General features: G+C 48.3%; 1 protein-coding gene across 5 annotated transcripts; it reads left to right on the top strand.

Annotated features, from left to right (window-relative positions):
- The first annotated feature begins 1,471 nt into the window (after nucleotides 1-1,471).
- Nucleotides 1,472-19,175, top strand: LOC310683289 (phosducin-like protein). 5 transcript variants are annotated; one of them, XM_083453082.1, is made up of 3 exons: nucleotides 1,472-1,832; nucleotides 13,255-13,513; nucleotides 17,558-19,175. In XM_083453082.1, the coding sequence occupies exons 2-3, from the start codon at nucleotides 13,276-13,278 to the stop codon at nucleotides 18,577-18,579; spliced, it is 1,260 nt and encodes a 419-aa protein (XP_083309208.1). In that variant the 5' UTR covers nucleotides 1,472-1,832; nucleotides 13,255-13,275; the 3' UTR covers nucleotides 18,580-19,175. The 5 variants fall into 5 exon arrangements, with proteins under 5 accessions (XP_083309208.1, XP_083309211.1, XP_083309212.1 ...); XM_083453085.1 differs by lacking the exons at nucleotides 1,472-1,832; nucleotides 13,255-13,513 and adding an exon at nucleotides 2,370-2,406; XM_083453086.1 differs by lacking the exons at nucleotides 1,472-1,832; nucleotides 13,255-13,513 and adding an exon at nucleotides 3,219-3,619.
- The last annotated feature ends 877 nt before the right edge of the window (nucleotides 19,176-20,052 follow it).

Below are 20,052 nucleotides of genomic sequence, written 5' to 3'. Positions count from 1 at the left end.
AACTTGGCAGAGAGAGAAAGAAGACCTGAAATACAGGACAAACTGTATCAATAGCAGGATGTAGCATTTTACATTGAAATATGGGACGATCCTGTGATATACAGGGCAGATGGCAACCCTACTCATGTGTTATAGTGGTGTATAAGCTGCTGTTTGAAAATCACATTTTCAGTTTCCAAAGTCTTCCATTAGTCTCATTTTCTTCAGCACCTTTGATGAAACCAAAATATATGAAGATATACAAACAGTAAAAAACAAACAAACACCCTTCTATTGGACCTAATTTATTCAGCCCCCTGGGTGTATATTCTCAAGGTACCTCCATCGCAGCCTCTACTGTGTTTACACAACCTCAGCCAAATTGCACTTTTGTAAAGTTTAGAAAATAGATGAAAAATGAAGGAAGGTGTACAAAAACATGCCATGAATCATTAAAAGAACACTGTGTACTATTCCAGTATACACATGAGATGCTTGGGAATTGGGTGGGGAAAGTGCTGTTGTGCTCATGTCTCTCTTGTGAGCTTCCCCAAAGAGGTGTCTGTTTGGCTCTCAAGATAACAGTGTTGGACCAGATGGTCCTTTAGCCTGATGCAGCAAGTCTTTTCTTATGTTCTAATGACAAACTGTTTTCTACAAGGTTCTGTGTAGATAGAAGATCGTTTTGTCCTGCTTTATATGCTCTTTTTTTGGAGACAATAGCTTTACCGTAGCGCCATCTTATGGTGTATTTTGGAAAGTTCAAGAAATATCGGTTGAGTAGTACTGTATTGTTCATATAACAGCTTATGTATTTTGGTTGTTGGTTTTTTGTTTTGCATTTTGCATTAATTCAGATTATTGATTCTTATGGGGTTCTCACTATTTTCGGCTAGAGGTAACTTTTTAATACTAAGGTTATGTTCTGACGGATAGTTTTCGCTTCCGCTATCCTATTCTTTAGGGTCTCCTTGTGAAAATAGTGCTAAATGTCCTCCCTGTTGTACTCTGTTAACTGTAAACTTGTGTTAAATACGTTCGTCGTCCTGAGCGGAACCCAGTAGCTTGGCTGGGGGGCGAGGGCAGGTGGAAGGAGCAGAGATAAATAGGCAGGAAAAAATTAGGCTGAAAGGTGACTGGATGTGACTACTAAAGATTTCCCTTTAAAAATTTTTTTTATTAAAAAAAATCCATCCCTGCCTCTTGGGCTATGGAGCCAATGAGTGTCTGGTCATCTCCTCTGCTTGCTTATGCACGTGCAGATCAAGCAAAGGCTCGAGAGACCGGCATCGTAGGCAGAGTGTTGTGGGGAAGCAGAACTCCGTCGGAGAAGGCAGTCAAAACAAAGACTGCCACTCGAACCCAGAGACACAGGCAGAGTTCCACGCCCCCTCGCTCTCTTTGCTGAGGCTTGGCTGGGAAGAGTGCGAGAAGGCGGAGCCAGAGCGACTCCCGCATGCAGATAAGGTGTCGCCGCGGAGCATTATGGGGGAGCAAGAAACGGGCTTCGCGGGCCCTCGGAGAGGTCGTGGCTCCGTCTGCCTGGACGGGTACATGATGCCCGATTGCGAGCGAGGGAAGGAAAGCGGGGACGGGGCACTCGGGCAGGGCTTGGTATGCTCGCTGTGCTTTGAAGGGGTGCGGGAGGACGGCGGCCGGGGTCCGGTCTGAGGAGAAAGCATACTTACCTGGCAGGGGAGACACCTTGATCATGAAGGAGGTTTTCCCAGGGTGAGGCTCATCCATTGCACTGCGGGTGTGCTGACCCCTGCGATTTCCCCAAATGCGGGAAACTCGACTGCATAATTTGTGGTAGTGGGGGACTGCGTTCGCGCTTTCCCCTGATCATTCTTGTGCAAAAAACAGAATTGATGTGCTTTGTTCACATTATTTTTCTATGTTGCATTTCACTTTCTGGTCGCACTTTGGTCAGTAAAGTTGCGCGCCGATGAGTGCTACTTACTTAGGAATCACGAGTGCCGAAGGGATCCTGTGCTCTGGTCTCTTTGCGTGGCGAGTTCCCGCCCCCCACCAGGATGAATAAAGACACGAGACACCATCATTTAAGGTTAAAATGGGCGAATTAGGCCACAACTTTATTGAATTCAGGAATGAGAGGCATTTGGCTTAGGCATTGGTCCTACCGACTATCCGGCTCCAGCCCGAAGGGATCCTGTGCTCTGGTCTCTTTGTGGGATTCGCAAGAGACACGACTGCCTGGTTGGTCCACGGGAGAAGAGCGTTGCACCAAGTGCGTGTTGGGTTTCATTCCCGTTTTCTTACGTTCTAATATCAACAGATTGCATTTCCACAAGAAACACTGCGAAGTTGCCTGGCTTTATAAGCTTTCCTGCAGACAATGGCTTTGCAGTAGCGCCATCCTACGGCATTCGTGGAAATCTTGTATGTATATTGAGCATTCTTCAGGTAATAGCTGAACAAGGTTTCTTTTCCATCTGGCTTTAATTTCCACACTAGTTCTTCTCATGGCATTCTCATTGCCCACCGCACCCCACGTTTCTTTTTAATGCTAAGGCATTCGGTCAGGTTCCTGCGGATCCTTTCCGCAGCAACTCTTCTGCCTCCGTTTTGCTCAGTAGCTTTTCCTTGGGAAAGTGCCTCCAATCGCCTCTCTGTAGTACAGTGGTACCTCGGGTTACATACGCTTCAGGTTACACACTCCAGAAATAGTGCTTCAGGTTAAGAATTTTGCTTCCGGATGAGAACAGAAATCGTGCTTCGGCGGCAGCGGGAGGCCCCATTAGCTAAAGTGGTGCTTCAGGTTAAGAACAGTTTCAGGTTAAGTACGGACCTCCGGAACGAATTAAGTACTTAATCCGAGGTACCACTGTATTTCTGTTAACTACATTTAGGTTAACAAGTTTGTCCCTAGCTGGACTCCGTAGCTGAGGGGTGGGGAATGAGAGGAGCACAGAATTAGAGGCGGACCACTTGGGCAGACAAATAACGCCTTAGGAATCACTAAAGTCTGTTTCTTCAACGTCTGGGGGTGGGTAACCAGCCCCGGGCCTGACCCTTGGGCCTTTGAGCCAAAGCGTGTCTGGTCCTTGCCCTTAGAGTAATTGCAGGCAAGGCGCCGAGGGCTGGACAGTACAAGGACTACAGCCGAGGCGGCCGTTGGAACAGAGGCCTTTGGCCGGAGCGGGGCTTGGGCGGGAAGAGGGGGAGGAGGCGGAGCCAGTCTCGCATGCAGATGAGGCGGCGCCGTGGAGCATTATGGGGGAGCAAGAAACGGGCTTCGCGGGCCTTCGGAGAGGTCGTGGCTCCGTCAGGCTGGGCCGGTGGATGATGCCCGACTGCGAGCGGGCGAAGGGAAGCGGGGACGGGGCCCTCGGGCAGGGCTTGGTATGTTCGCTGTGCCTTGAAGGGGTGCGGGAGGACGGCGGCCGTTGTCCGGTCTGATGAGAAAGCATACTTACCTGGCAGGGGAGACACCTTGATCATGAAGGAGGTTTTCCCAGGGTGAGGCTCATCCATTGCACTGCGGGTGTGCTGACCCCTGCGATTTCCCCAAATGCGGGAAACTCGACTGCATAATTTGTGGTAGTGGGGGACTGCGTTCGCGCTTTCCCCTGACAATTCAGGTGCAAAAAACAGAAATGAAAGTTCTAGAAGTAATGTAATTTCTTTACTTTTTGTGGCATGTGACTGGTCCCTGTTCATTTGCAGGACTCTGGCTTTTTTGTGTACGTTTTCTTTTGCTCTTTGCTTTGTTTTTCAGACTGAGACAGTCCTACGGAGTCCAAAAGTTTCTAGTGTAGTATATGGGAGGTGTATCTAAAATTGTTACTGTGCAATCCAATATAGAATATACAAAACATAACAAGAAGTTAGAACTCGACTGCATAATTTGAGATACCGGGGATTGTGTTCATGCTTTACACTAACTGGTGTTAAAAAAACCCAGAAGGATGCACTGCCTGCAGCTGAGGGGCTTCTGCCTGATTTCTCCACTCCTTGGGGGCCTGCTGTGGTGAGGAGGGTGAAGGAGGAATCAGTGTCCTGGGGGGGGGGGGTGTGTGCCAGAAAAACGGGTGCAGCAGGAGGAATGACTAGTGTGCAAACAACAGAATTAATATGCCTTATTCATACTCTTTTTCTACATTGTATTCCACTTTCAAATTTGTCGCAATTCTGATTAAAATCAAACTTCTCAGGAAATCGGCCGCATTGTGGTGGGGGATGAGTGTTCAGACCCCTGGGCTCTCACTTGTGGGGTGCCTCAGGGTTCTGTCCTCTCCCCCATGCTTTTTAACATCTATATGCAGCCGCTGGGAGAGATCATCAGGAGGTTTGGGCTGGGTGTTCATCAGTATGCGGATGATACCCAGCTCTACCTCTCTTTCAAATCAGAACCAGTGAAGGCGGTGACGGTCCTGTGTGAGTGTCTGGAGGCGGTTGGAGGATGGATGGCGGCAAACAGATTGAGATTGAATCCTGACAAGACAGAAGTACTGTTTCTGGGGGACAGGAGGCGGGCAGGTGTGGAGGATTTCCTGGTCCTGAATGGGGTAACTGTGCCCCTGAAGGACCAGGTGCGCAGCCTGGGAGTCATTTTGGACTCACAGCTGTCCATGGAGGCACAGGTTAAATCCGTGTCCAGGGCAGCTGTGTACCAGCTCCATCTGGTACGTAGGCTGAGACCCTATCTGCCCGCGGACTGCCTTGCCAGAGTGGTGCATGCTCTGGTTATCTCCCGCTTGGACTACTGCAATGCGCTCTACGTGGGGCTACCTTTGAAGGTGACCCGGAAACTACAACTAATCCAGAATGCAGCGGCCAGACTGGTGACTGGGAGCAGCCGCCGAGACCATATAACACTGGTCTTGAAAGACCTACATTGGCTCCCAGTACGTTTTAGAAGACATCTGAAGGCAGCCCTGTTTAGGGAAGCTTTTAATGTTTGATGTATCACAGTATTTTAATATTCTTTTGGAAGCCGCCCAGAGTGGCTGGGGAAACCCGGCCAGATGGGCGGGGTATAAATAATAAATTATTATTATTATTATTATTATTATTATTATTATTTTGGTCAGTAAAGTTGCCTGACGTTCAGTGCTACTTGCTAGGAATCAGGAGTGCTGAAGGGATCCTGTCCTCACAGCCTCCTTGTGGGATTCACAAGAGACACGTCTGTCTGGTTGGTCCCTGGGAGAAGAGCATTCCACCAAGTACAGTAGGTGTTGGGTCTCATCCCCGTTTTCTTACGTTCTATCATGAACAGATTGGATATCCACAAGAAACACTGCAAAGTTGCTCCAGCTTTATAAGCTTTTCCGCAGACAATGGCTTTGCAGTAGTAGTAGTAATAATAATAATAATAATAATAATTTATTTATACCCGGCCCATCTGGCTGGGTTTCCCCAGCCACTCTGGGCGGCTTCCAACAAAACACTAAAATATTAAACATTAAAAGCTTCCCTAAACAGGGCTGCCTTCAGATGTCTTCTAAAGTTTTGGTAGTTATTTTTTTCTTTGACATCTGGTGGGAGGGCGTTCCACAGGGCGGGTGCCACTACCGAGAAGGCCCTCTGCCTGGTTCCCTGTAACTTGGCTTCTCGTAGCGAGTGAACCACCAGAAGGCCCTCGGCGCTGGACCTCAGTGTCCAAGTTGAAAGATGGGGATCGAGACACTCCTTCAGGTATACTGGACCGAGGCTGTTTAGGGCTTTAAAGGTCAGCACCAACACTTTGAATTGTGCTCAGAAACGTACTTTGAGGCAGTATAGGTATTTCAAGACCGGTGTTATATGGTCTCGGCGGCCGCTTCCAGTCACCAGTCTAGCTACTGCATTCTGGATTAGTTGTAGTTTCCGGGTCACCTTCAAAGGTAGCCCCACATAGAGCGCATTGCAGTAGTCCAAGTGAGAAATAACCAGAGCATGCACCACTCTGGCGAGACAGTCTGCGGGCAGGTAGGGTCTCAGCCTGCATACCTGGTAAACAGCTGCCCTGGACACAGAATTAACCTGTGCCTCCATGGACAGCTGTGAGTCCAGAATGACTCCCAGGCTGCGCACCTGGTCCTTCAGGGGCACAGTTACCCCATTCAGGACCAGGGAGTCCTCCACACCCGCCCGCCTCCTCTCCCTCAAAAACAGTACTTCTGTCTTGTCAGGATTCAACCTCAATCTGTTAGCCACCATCCATCCTCCAACCGCCTCCAGACACTCACACAGGACCTTCACCGCCTTCACTGGTTCCGATTTGAAAGAGAGGTAGAGCTGGGTATCATCCACATACCGATGAACACCCAGCCCAAACCTCCTGATGATCTCTTCCAGCGGCTGCATGTAGATGTTGAAAAGCATGGGGGAGAGGACAGAACCCTGAGGCACCCCACAAGTGAGAGCCCAGGGGTCTGAACACTCATCCCCCCCCCCACTTTCTGAACACGGCCCAGGAGGAAGGAGCGGAACCACTGTATAACAGTGCCCCCAGCTCCCAGCCCCTCTAGACAGTCCAGAAGGATGTTATGGTCGATGGTGTCAAAAGCCGCTGAGAGATCCAGCAGAACTAGGAAACAGCTCTCACCTTTGTCCCTAGCCCGCCGGAGATCATTGACCAGCGTGACCAAGGCAGTTTCAGTCCCATGATGAGGCCTGAATCCTGACTAGAAGGGATTCAAATGATCCGCTTCTTCCAGGCGTGCCTGGAGTTGTTCAGCAACCACTCGCTCAATCACCTTGCCCAAGAATGGAAGATTTGAGACTGGGCAATAGTTGGCCATATTGGCAGCATCTAAAGATGGTTTTTTAAGAAGCGGTTTAATAACTGCCTCTTTCAGCGGGTCTGGCAAGGCTCCCTCACAGAGGGAGGCATTCACCACCCCATGAAGCCCATCGCCCAGTCCTTCCCGGCTAGCTTTTATAAGCCTGGGTGGGCAAGGATCAAGGAGACAAGTGGTTGGTTTCACTCGTCCAAGCAGCCTGTCCACATCCTCGGAGGTAACAGATTGGAATTGATCCCACACAACTTGACTAGACAGGACTCTCGCACTCTCCCGCCCCGGTCCTGCTCCCATGGTGGAGTCTATCTCTTCTCGAATCTGAGCGACTTTATCTGCAAAAAACTTTGCAAAATCATTGCAGGAGATCATGTGGCCCATAGCACCATCCTACGGCGTTTGTGGAAATCTTGTATATATATTGAGTATTCTTCAGGTAATAGCTGAAGGGGGTTTCTTTTCCACCTCGCTTTAATTTCCACACTAGTTCTTCTCATGGCATTCTCATTGCCCACCACACCCCAGTTTTCTTTTTAATGCTAAGGCATTCAGTCAGGTTCCTGCGGATCCTTTTTGCAGCAACCCTTCTGCCTCTGTTTTGCTCAGTAGCTTTTCCTTGGGAAAGTGCCTTCGATTGCCTTTTCTGTGGTATTTCTGTTAACTACATTTAGGTTAACAAGTTTGTCCCTAGCTGGACTCCGTAGCTAAGGGGTGGGGAATGAGAGGAGCACAGCAATAGAGGCGGACCACTTGGGCAGACAAATGTGAGTAATAACGCCTTAGGAATCACTGAAGTCTGTTTCTTCAACGTCAGGGGTGGATGACCAGCCCCGGACCTGACCCTTGGGCTGTGGAGCCAAAGCGTGTCTGGTCCCTGTCCTTAGAGTAATTGCAGGCAAGGCGCCGAGGGCTGGACAGTACAAGGACTACAACCCAGGCGGCTGTTGGAACAGAGGCCTTTGGCCGGAGCGGGGCTTGGCTGGGAAGAGCGGGAGGAGGCGGAGCCACTCTTGCATGCAGATGAGGCGGCGCCGCGGAGCATTATGGGGGAGCATGTAACGGGCTTCGCGGGCCTTCGGAGAGGTCGGGGCTCCGTCAGGCTGGACGGGTAGAGGATGCCCGACTGCGAGCGGGCGAAGGGAAGCGGGGACGGGGCCCTCGGGCAGGGCTTGGTATGTTCGCTGTGCTTTGAAGGGGTGCGGGAGGACGGCGGCCCGGGTCCGGTCTGCTGAGAAAGCATACTTACCTGGCAGGGGAGACACCTTGATCATGAAGGAGGTTTTCCCAGGGTGAGGCTCATCCATTGCACTGCGGGTGTGCTGACCCCTGCGATTTCCCCAAATGCGGGAAACTCGACTGCATAATTTGTGGTAGTGGGGGACTGCGTTCGCGCTTTCCCCTGACAATTCATGTGCAAAAAGCAGAAATGAAAGTTCTGGAAGTAATGTAGTTTCTTTACTTTTTGTGGCACGTGACTGGTGCCTGTTTCTTTACAGGATTCGTGGCTTTTTTTGTTCAGTTTCTGTTAATTGATTCTCATGGAAACTTACAGATTCTGGCTTCACACAATTAACTCAAGGCAGTGTCAATTTACTCTTGGCAGAAAGCCAAGGTCTGCTTGACCTAGAAACTACTGACTCTGATTGGTTAACGACCAGCACTCAACTCTGTTATCTGGGAATGCTAGCACAGTTTGTGTTAGGTGTGGTAGGAGTAGGAGTGCTGTGTATGGTTGAGAGAGAGAAAGAAAGGATTTATTTTTGCTTTGTTTTATATGCAGAAACTCTGCTGTTTTCTTTTCCCTTTTAATAAATCCTGTAAATAGTTATTCTGAGTCTAGCTGACTAGTCATTTCCACCTCAACTAGCTTCTTTGCTGTGCAGGAAAACTCTGCTACGTTTGGGCTAAAGCCATTAGAGCTATGCCTGACACTTCAAAGTTCCATGAGGTTATGGGTATTGTGCTGCCAGCCTGAGTTGTGGTGGTGTCAGCATCAACGGTGTTGGTTCCAGTAGTTCCAGAAGTTGTTGTTCCTGTTGGTGCAGCAGATGGACACTGGCTGGTTCCCGACTGTTGTGAGCTGGTGACGCAGTGGACACAAGGACAACAGACGCAGCGTGTGAATGCTGGTTGCTGTGGTTCCTGTTTTCTCTCTCGGTGGTCGTGAGTAGCTGGTTCCGGGTTCCAGGGACATCGCTCTCAAGATGGCCTCACAACCAGTTCAGATGGCTTTTGAGCGTCTGAATGACTCCAATTACTTGCTGTGGTCGGAACGCATGCAGGCAGTGCTGCAGAGGGATCGTCTCTGGCAAGTGGTGAGTAAGTTTCCTGCGAAGCCTGATGATGAAGACCTCGATAAAGATCAAAGAGCAAGGGCCACAATTGTCTTGGGGCTGGAAGATTCCCAGTTGCCGTATGTGAGGGGAATCAAGACAGCTAGAGGTGTGTGGCAAGCACTTAAAGAACTCCATGTGCGTGAGACAGCGGTTTCCAAGCTGTTCATTCGCAAGGCATTGTACAAGGCAATGTTACAGCCTGGGGTTACAATGCAGGAACACCTACACAGTTTACAGTTAAAGTTTACTGCGCTACAGGAAAGAGACTGTGCGTTAGACCAGCAGGAGAAGGTGGCTATTATTTTGAGTTCTCTCCCGGAAAGCTGGGATAATTTAGTTTTGTCTCTAGAAGGTTTACAGGAGCGTGATTTATCAGTCAGTTATGTCACTGGGCGTTTGATTGAAGAATGGCAGAAGAGGCAAGAAAGGTCGTTTGCTGCAGAGGCTTCTACAGGCGGGCGGTATGGAAGGAGTTCTCATGCCGTGCCAGAGGTGACGCAAAAGCAGCGTACCGGTGAGGAGTCAGCGTTTGCTGTTAGGCGTTGTTTCCAATGTGGGTCTTCAGCGCATCTAAAACGACAATGTCCGGAGTTGGTCAAGTCTCAGTGGCCGGTGCAGGAGCAGAGACGAGATCAGCTGCAGCAGCGTAAAAAGAAATTCTTCAAACGAAAACAGTCGGCTCAGCTGGTGACCGCAGAGGTCAAGATTGCTGATGAGAAACAAGCTGTCTGGGTGGTCGATTCGGGAGCGTCTCGGCACATCGTAAATTCAGATGAATTGTTTGTTTCCAAGAACTCAGCACAGCGCAGCCAGGTGGCTCTAGCAGACGGAAGTACTTCCGAAGTGATTTCGGGGGGTGCAGTTTTTGTTCCTTGTCTTCGTGAATGCCTGCAAAATGTACTTTGTGTACCTTCATTAAGGAGCAATCTGATGTCTGTAGATTGTTTGCTAAAAGCTGGGTTTAAAGTGCATTTTGAAGGAGACAGTTGCATTATTAAGAAGGCTGGTGAGATTTTAGGCACTGCTAAGTCAGAGGGAGGCTTGTTTTGGCTTAAAGCAGGATCTCAAGTTGCAGCAGTAGTCAGTAAATCTCAGCCTGCAGTGAATAACAAAGCTATACATGACAACTGTGTGCACTTATTGCATAGGAAAATGGGGCATGCTTGCTGGAAAAGTGTACTAAAAATGTCTGAATTGGCTGATGGGGGTGAGTTAAAGAGTTGTAACAAGTACCTTGATTGTAATGTTTGTAAAAAGGTTAAAACCCACAGAGTCTCTTACCCCAGAAGTGACAGAGTTAGTGAGTCACCGCTACAGCTGGTTCACATGGACGTAATTGGTCCATTTCCTGTAAGCAGGGGTGGATCGCGTTTTTCATTAACAATTGTGGATGACGCCACGCGTTACTCTTGGGTTTTTCCCATGAAGAATAAGGGTGATGTGTTCACTAAGTTTAAAGGCTGGGTGGCATCTGTGGAAAGATTTCTGTCCACTAAACTCAAAAGGATTCAGACGGACAGAGGTGGCGAATTTATGTCAAATGCTTTTAGAGATTGGTTACAAAAGCGTGGCATTGGGCATAGAAAAACGAACGCTTTTTCCCCAGAGGAGAATGGCGTTGCAGAGCGAAAACATAGATCTTTACAAGATATGATGTTTGCCATGCTTGATGATGCTGATTTGCCCATGTCTTATTGGGGGGAGAGCATGCTCACCGCGTGTTATCTCCAAAATAGGCTCTTTCATCAAACAATAGGTACAACTCCGTACTTTAAATTGTTTCACAAAAAACCCAAAATTGACCATTTGCATGTGTTTGGATCAAAAGCCTGGGTATTAATTCCAAAACAAATGAGAAAGAAGGGAGATCCTAAGACCAAACAGTTAGTGTTTGTGGGTTACCAGGAGCTGGGAAAAGGTTTCCGCTTTGCTGAAGGGACAAATGGCATTGTGATCTCCAGGAATGCCAGTTTTTGTGAACATAGTGGCTGGGAGAGACTACATGCCAATACTGAGGTTTGGTTTGAACCTTCTCAGGAGCTTCATGACTCTGAAGGTAAACATAAAGAATCAGAGTCTGAGGGGGAGGAAAGTTCAGATAAGAGCTCTCAAGAAAGTGGAATTAGCCAGAGACCAGTTGCTAAGCAACAAAAGAGAGGTCGTAGTTCTGAGGAGGAAAGTGGGTCAGAAGAAAAATTTTCTCCCAGAAGATCTAAAAGACAAAACAAAGGAGTGCCTCCGGTGCGTTTTTCTCCGGATACTGCAAATGTGTTTAGTGTAATTGCAGAGCCCAAGAGTTTTCAGGAGGTGTTAAAGTTACCAAAAGAGGAGGCAGAGCTCTGGAAACAGGCAATGGAGGAAGAGATGTCCTCTCTGAATGAGCACAAGGTCTTTACACCAGTAGCAGCGCCTGAGGGGGCAAAGATTGTAGGCTGCAGGTGGGTGTACAAACTTAAACCTCTGGTAAAATGAAAGACTTAGGCCCAGTTAGGACATATCTAGGGTTGGAAGTGTGCTGGGCCCAAGATGGCAGCTGCCTAATTAGTCAGCAGAACAAAGTTAAACAACTACTGACTACATACGGGATGCAGGATTGCAAAGGGGCAGTGGTGCCTATGGATCCAGGTTTCATAAAAACACTTCATATAGATGAGAGTCCTGAATTTGAACATCCTGATGTATATCATTCTGTAATTGGAAGTTTATTGTATCTAGCACAGTGGTCCAGACCTGATATTAGCTACGCAGTAGGCATATTAAGTAGATTGGTCTCAAAACCCACACTAAATGCCTGGAAAGGGGTAAAACAAGTTCTGAGATACCTCAAACAGACAATTGGCTATATGTTGCAATTAAATTCTTCAGAGGATGAAATGTTGGTTTGCTATTGTGATAGTGACTGGGGAAATTTGCCAGATAGAAAATCTGTCACAGGACTAGTCATAATGGTCGGTGGAGCTTTAATCAGCTGGCGGTCACGCAAGCAAGACATTGTAAGTGTGTCATCAACGGAATCTGAGTACGCCGCATTGAGTGAATTGTGCAACGAGGTGATTTATTTCAAGCATTTGTTAGCAGATTTAAATGTAAATTGTGGAGAACCAGTACGAGTTTACATTGATAATCAGGCTTGTATAACCTTAAGTAAAACAGAGGGTTTCAAATCACGTTCCAAACATATCTCTGTAAAATACCAAAATGTACGTTGCTGTGTACAAGACAATATAATCACATGTACTTATGTATCAAGTGAAGAAAATGTAGCAGATGTATTAACTAAACCATTGGCAAAGATAAAGAACAAGCAAATGTGCAAGAGTTTAGGTTTGCTGGAAAAATAATCTCCTACATAGGTGTTATTTGATGTTAATTGTCCAGCAGAATCTGTGAGGGGGTGTTCAGTTTCTGTTAATTGATTCTCATGGAAACTTACAGATTCTGGCTTCACACAATTAACTCAAGGCAGTGTCAATTTACTCTTGGCAGAAAGCCAAGGTCTGCTTGACCTAGAAACTACTGACTCTGATTGGTTAACGACCAGCACTCAACTCTGTTATCTGGGAATGCTAGCACAGTTTGTGTTAGGTGTGGTAGGAGTAGGAGTGCTGTGTATGGTTGAGAGAGAGAAAGAAAGGATTTATTTTTGCTTTGTTTTATATGCAGAAACTCTGCTGTTTTCTTTTCCCTTTTAATAAATCCTGTAAATAGTTATTCTGAGTCTAGCTGACTAGTCATTTCCACCTCAACTAGCTTCTTTGCTGTGCAGGAAAACTCTGCTACGTTTGGGCTAAAGCCATTAGAGCTATGCCTGACACTTCAAAGTTCCATGATTTTTGTGTACATTTTCTTTTGCTCTTTGCTTTGTTTTTCAGACTGAGACAGTCCTATCTCGTCCAAAAGTTTCTAGTATAGTAAATGGGAGGTGTATCTAAAATTGTTACTGTGCAAACCAATATAGAATATACAAGAAGTTAGAACTCGACTGCATAATTTTGATACTGGGGATTTGTGTTCATGCTTTCCACTAACTAGTGTTAAAAAAACCCAGAAGGATGCACTGTCTGGAGCTGAGGAGCTTCTGCCTGATTTCTCCACTCCTTGGGGGCCTGCTGTGGAAAATGGGGTGAGGAGGAATCAGTGTCCTGGGGGGGGGGTGCCAGAAAAACGGGTGCAGCAGGAGGAATGACTAGTGTGCAAACAACAGAATTAATATGCCTTATTCATACTCTTTTTCTACATTGTATTCCACCTTCAAATTTGTTGCAATTCTGATTAAAATCAAACTTCTCAGGAAATTGGCCGCATCTTGGTCAGTAAAGTTGCCTGACGTTGAGTGCTACTCGCTAGGAATCAGGAGTGCCAAAGGGATCCTGTGCTCACGGCCTCCTTGTGGGATTCACAAGAGACACGTCTGTCTGGTTGGTCCCTGGGAGAAGAGCATTCCACCAAGTACAGTAGGTGTTGGGTCTCATCCCCCTTTTCTTACGTTCTAACATGAACAGATTGGATATCCACAAGAAACACTGCAAAGTTGCTCTAGCTTTATAAGCTTTTCCGCAGACAATGGCTTTGCAGTATTAATAATAATAATAATAATAATTTATTATTTATACCCTGCCCATCTGGCTGGGTTTCCCCAGCCACTCTGGGCGGCTTCCAACAAAACACTAAAATATTAAACATTAAAAGCTTCCCTAAACAGGGCTGCCTTCAGATGTCTTCTAAAGTTTTGGTAGTTATTTTTCTCTTTGACATCTGGTGGGAGGGCGTTCCACAGGGCGGGTGCCACTACCGAGAAGGCCCTCTGCCTGGTTCCCTGTAACTTGGCTTCTCGTAGCGAGTGAACCGCCAGAAGGCCCTCGGCGCTGGACCTCAGTGTCTGGGCAGAATGATGGGGTGGAGATGCTCCTTCAGGTATACTGGACCGAGGCCGTTTAGAGCTTTAAAGGTCAGCACCAACACTTTGAATTGTACTCGGAAACGTACTGGGAGCCAGTGTAGGTCTTTCAAGACCGGTGTTATATGGTCTCGGCGGCCGCTCCCAGTCACCAGTCTAGCTACCGCATTCTGGATTAGTTGTAGTTTCTGGGTCACCTTCAAAGGTAGCCCCACATAGAGCGCATTGCAGTAGTCCAAGCGAGAAATAACCAGAGCATGCACCACTCTGGCGCGACAGTCTGCGGGCAGATAGGGTCTCAGCCTGCATACCAGATGGAGCTGGTAAACAGCTGCCCTGGACACAGAATTGAACTGTGCCTCCATGGATAGCTGTGAGTCCAGAATGACTCCCAGGCTGCGCACCTGGTCCTTCAGGGGCACAGTTACCCCATTCAGGACCAGGGAGTCCTCCACACCCGCTCGCCTCCTGTCCCCCAGAAACAGTACTTCTGTCTTATCAGGATTCAACCTCAATCTGTTAGCTGCCATCCATCCTCCAACCGCCTCCAGACAATCACTCAGGACCTTCACCGCCTTCACTGGTTCCAATTTGAAAGAGAGGTAGAGCTGGGTATCATCCGCATACTGATGAACGCCCAGCCCAAACCCCCTGATGATCTCTCCCAGCGGCTGCATGTAGATGTTGAAAAGCATGGGGGAGAGGACAGAACTCTGAGGCACCCCACAAGTGAGAGCCCAGGGGTCTGAACACTCATCCCCCCCCCACTTTCTGAACACGGCCCAGGAGGAAGGAGCGGAACCACTGTATGACAGTGCCCCCAATACTCAGCCCCTCTAGACGGTCCAGAAGGATGTTATGGTCGATGGTGTCAAAAGCCGCTGAGAGATCCAGCAGAACTAGGAAACAGCTCTCACCTTTGTCCCTAGCCCGGGGTTGATCCCTTGATCATCGACCAGCGCGACCAAGGCAGTTTCAGTCCCATGATGAGGCCTGAATCCTGACTGGAAGGGATTCAAATGATCCGCTTCTTCCAGGCGTGCCTGGAGTTGTTCAGCAACCACTCGCTCAATCACCTTGCCCAAGAATGGAAGATTTGAGACTGGGCAATAGTTGGCCATATTGGCAGCATCTAAAGATGGTTTTTTAAGAAGCGGTTTAATAACTGCCTCTTTCAGCGGGTCTGGGAAGACTCCCTCACGGAGGGAGGCATTCACCACCCCACGAAGCCCATCGCCCAGTCCTTCCCGGCTTTTATAAGCCAGGATGGGCAAGGATCAAGGAGACAAGTGGTTGGTTTCACTCGTCCAAGCAGCCTGTCCACATCCTCGGGGGTAACAGATTGGAATTGATCCCACACAACTTGACTAGACAGGACTCTCGCACTCTCCCGCCCCGGCCCTGCTCCCATGGTGGAGTCTACCTCTTCTTGAATCTGAGCGACTTTATCTGCAAAAAAATTTGGAAAATCATTGCAGGAGATCATGTGGCCCGTAGCACCATCCTACGGCGTTTGTGGAAGTCTTGTATATACAGTATATTGAGTATTCTTCAGGTAATAGCTGAAGGGGGTTTCTTTTCCACTTCGCTTTAATTTCCACACTAGTTCTCATGGCATTCTCATTGCCCACCACACCCCAGTTTTCTTTTTAATGCTAAGGCATTCGGTCAGGTTCCTGCGGATCCTTTTTGCAGCAACTCTTCTGCCTCTGTTTTGCTCAGCAGCTTTTCCTTGGGAAAGTGCCTCCGATCGCCTTCTCTGTGGTATTTCTGTTAACTACATTTAGGTTAACAAGTTTGTCCCTAGCTGGACTCCGTAGCTGAGGGGTGGGGAATGAGAGGAGCACAGCAATAGAGGCGGACCACTTGGGCGGACAAATGTGAGTAATAACGCCTTAGGAATCACTGAAGTCTGTTTCTTCAACGTCAGGGGTGGATGACCAGCCCCGGGCCTGACCCTTGGGCTGTGGAGCCAAAGCGTGTCTGGTCCTTGTCCTTAGAGTAATTGCAGGCAAGGCGCCGAGGGCTGGACAGTACAAGGACTACAGCCGAGGCGGCTGTTGGAACAGAGGCCTTTGGCCGGAGCGGGGCTTGGCTGGGAAGAGCGGGAGGAGGCGGAGCCACTCTCACATGCAGATAAGGCGCCGCCGCAGAGCATTATGGGGGAGCAAGAAACGGGCTTCGCGGGCCTTCGGAGAGGTCGGGGCTCCGTCAGGCTGCGCCGGTAGAGGATGCCCGACTGCGAGCGGGCGAAGGGAAGCGGGGACGGGGCCCTCGGGCGGGTCTTGTTATGCTCGCTGTGCCTTGAAGGGGTGCGGGAGGACGGCGGCCCGGGTCTGGTCTGAGGAGAAAGCATACTTACCTGGCAGGGGAGACACCTTGATCATGAAGGAGGTTTTCCCAGGGTGAGGCTCATCCATTGCACTGCGGGTGTGCTGACCCCTGCGATTTCCCCAAATGCGGGAAACTCGACTGCATAATTTGTGGTAGTGGGGGACTGCGTTCGCGCTTTCCCCTGATCTCTCGTGTGCAAAAAAACAGAAATGAAAGTTTCAGAAGTAGTGTAGTTTCTTTACTTTTTGTGGCATGTGACTGCTGCCTGTTATTTTTGCAAGGCTCTGGCTTTTTTGTGTACATTTTCTTTTGCTCTTTGCTTTGTTTTTCAGACTGAGAGAGACAATCCTATCTCTTCCAAAAGTTTCTAGTGTAATATATGGGAAGGTAGAACTCGACTGCATAGTTTGAAATACCGGGGATTTGTGTTCATGCTTTACACTAACTGGTGTTAAAAAAACCCAGAAGGATGCACTGTCTGGAGCTGAGGAGCTTCTGCCTGATTTCTCCACTCCTTGGGAGCCTGCTGTGGAAAATGGGGTGAAGGAGGAATCAGTGTCTGGGGGCGGTGCCAGAAAAACGGGTGCTGCAGGAGGAATTGCAGGCATGTAATAACACACAGGAAAAATTCAGGGTGTGTGTGCACATTGCAGAAGAGCAGCAGATTCCTGCTGACTTTCTTACTCCACTGCAAAGTGCTGCAGACAAGAGGACAATGGTGGTCACACAGCAATACCTAGCAGGTTAAAGACTGGAGCAAGCCCTCGAAAATGCTCTGTTTCTCTAAAGCAGGAGCCTTTTTGGCTCCACACACCAGATCCCTATCAGGATCGGCCTTCTGGCGCCCAATTTGACATGTGAGCAGCACAGCCTACCTGTCTCACTTAGCCTTACAGTTAGTTCCTTGCACCTCCAAACCAGACTGCTTGGATCCTAACAATGCCTCATGCAAACTACTTTTGAAAGCATCATTTTCAAACTGGGGGGCACTAGGCTAGCAGAAGCCCTTTGCACAGGAATATGTAGTGGCTTTGATCCCTGTCTAGATCTGAAGTACTGTTCTCCTCTGTTCCTTAAGGAAATGTTGAGAGGTTTGTTTTGTTTTTTTCAATCCAAGATTTCAGCAATCAGTATTCTCCATGGATGCCATTTTCTAACCATTCCCTTCCTCGCAGATCCTGAGCCCTATGTATTCCTGTCGTTCCAACACTTATACTTTGAGCCGCCTTCTTCCACTAAACTACCTCTCTGTTTTCTTCTAGCTTACATTCTTCCTTGTGTGAAACATACTATAGATCTAGAAGTCTCTTCCAAACCACATTCTGCAGAAAGAGTTACACAGGAACAACGGGAAAGAGTGGCAGGAGACCTGTCAGGGAATTTGTTTGTCTTCCCTTCCTTGCCTACAAAGAATAATTTCAAATCTTTCGAAGACTGTGTGGCACTAGCAATGTGGAAAGGGAACTTAACAGCACGCTGCGACCCCACTAACCAACAGATGGCCACGTCAAAGAGGCTGAGCAGCGATGGCAGTTCGGTAAACACAGGCCCCAAAGGGGTGATCAACGACTGGAGGAGATTCAAGCAGCTGGAGACAGAGCAGCGGGAGGAGCAGTGCCGGGAGATGAAGCGCCTCATCCAGAAGCTCTCGATGACATGCAGGTCCCACCTGGACGACGAGGAGGACAAGCAGAAGCGGCAGGAGCTCCAGAAAAAGCTGGATGGCAAGCTAACCCTGCAGGAGTACAGCGCGCTGCGTGAGGGCCCAGATGACGAGGAATTCCTGCAGCAGTACCGCAAGCGGCGCATGGAGGAGATGCGGCTGCAGCTGCGCGGGGGGCAGCACTTCAAGCAGGTTGTCGAGATCCACAGTGGGGAGGACTTCCTGGACACCATTGACAAAGCGCCCAAGAATTCCCTGGTGATGGTCCACGTCTACGAGGATGATGTCCCGGGGGCCGACTCCCTCCACGGATGCATGGTCTGCCTGGCCACTGAGTACCCCGTGGTCAAGTTCTGCCGGGTGCGGAGCTCCCTGATTGGCGCCAGCTCCCGCTTCACCACCGGCGCCCTGCCGGCACTCCTGGTCTACAAGGGTGGGGAACTGGTGGGCAACTTTGTCCGTGTCACTGACCAACTGGGTGAGGACTTCTTCGCCGGGGACCTGGAGGGCTTCCTGCAGGAGTGCGGCCTGCTCCCTGAGAAGGACCTGGCACTCCTCACCTCCGTCCTCGATGCCTCCTCCTCCTGCCTCAGCGAGGACAGTGACCTGGAGACCAACTGAGGGCATCCTAGGGGGAGAAGAGAGGCACCTGTGAAGGGGCGAGTTGAAAAGCACACCCTTCACCTAGCGAAGCAAAGGCCCAGAATAAGCTAAATATGGAGAATAAATGGTTGAGATATTCGGATTTATTGTTGGAAGATAATGAAGGATTTAAATTAAGACCATTTGAGCAAATTAAAGATAAATTGGATTGGCTACTTTATTATCAGTTCAATGAACTGTTTAGGTTTGATAAGAAAAATGGCTTTGCATCGAAAAAACGTTTGTATGTTTGTTTGTTTTTTATATTGTAATGTTTTTCTTTTATGTTTGTTATAAATTTGGAAAACCAATAAAAATTTTTGGAAAGAAAAGAAAAGCCCACCCTTTACTAGCCCCTAGAAGGCAGTTACCCAGTTGCTACCCCCTCACCCCCCTTCCCAAATGGAGGAGCCACCTCAAGCCTCCTGCTGAAACCGGTCCAGCAGCCTGCAGCCCCTCTGCTCTGTGAAAAAATGAATGAAAAACAAACAGCGAAGCAAGTATTTAACAGACATCATAAAAAACGAATGTCAAACTTGCTGTATTTTAATAAATAATTATCAAATTAAGTACTATCTGCAGTCTAATTTTTTTTTTAACACCAATTAGTGGAAAGCATGAACACAATCCCCGGTATCACAAATTATGCAGTCGAGTTCTACCTTGTATATCGCCTATTTTGTATACTGTGGTGTAAACCACTGAGCCTTGGGCTTGCCGATCGGAAGGTCGGCGGTTCAAATCCCCGCAGCAGGGTGAGCTCCCATTGTTCAGTCCCAGCTCCTGCCAACCTAGCATTTCGAAAGCACGTCAAAGTGCATTGTGCTCTGGTGGTGTGGCAGCAGCGGGAAGCCCCAGTAGCTAAAGTGGTACCTCAGGTTAAGAACAGTTTCAGGTTAGGAACAGACCTCCAGAACAAATTAAGTTCTTAACCCGAGGTACCACTGTATTCTGATTTCGTATGGCTAAATTTTGTAAGCTGCCTAAGGGGTCTTCTGTGGAAAGGCAGGATAGAATTCTTATAAACAAACCAATAAGGTTGCAATAAGGCTCCATATATTTATGAGTCTCCTCTCTATGTGCCATTTTAAGTTTAATTCCTTCAATGTAGATTTGATTAGAGTCTCTATAGGTCACTCTAATATGATGTATGTGTCAACATGCACAGCTTAAATAGCAGCTTTTGTGCTACCACCTGCAGGAATGATGAAAACCCGCAGCAATTCTGAATGAAAAATAAAACGTGATCTTAAAAAATAAAATAAAAGTGCAAGTAGATAAATAGGTACCACCCTGGTGGGAAGGTAAACGGTGTTTCTGTGCGCTACTCTGGTTTTGCCAGAAGCGGCTTAGTCATGCTGGCCACATGACCCGGAAAAACTGTTTGCGGACAAACCCCGCAACCCCAGAGTCGTTCACGACTGGACTTAACTGTCAGGACTCCTTAATCTT

The sequence above is a fragment of the Podarcis tiliguerta genome (assembly GCF_965153285.1).
Source record: "Podarcis tiliguerta genome assembly, chromosome: 1".
Taxonomy (NCBI): Eukaryota; Metazoa; Chordata; class Lepidosauria; order Squamata; family Lacertidae; genus Podarcis; species Podarcis tiliguerta.
This window is presented reverse-complemented; position numbering and strand designations above follow the sequence as displayed.

What these genes read in the sequence shown, in the direction of transcription:
- LOC310683289 (XM_083453082.1), top strand. Translation starts at nt 13,276, where the DNA reads ATGCCTTATTCATACTCTTTTTCTACATTGTATTCCACCTTCAAATTT. An exon ending in GGAGAAGAGCATTCCACCAA is followed by an intron (nt 13,514 to 17,557) that starts GTACAGTAGGTG and finishes GTTTTCTTCTAG; the next exon opens with CTTACATTCTTCCTTGTGTG.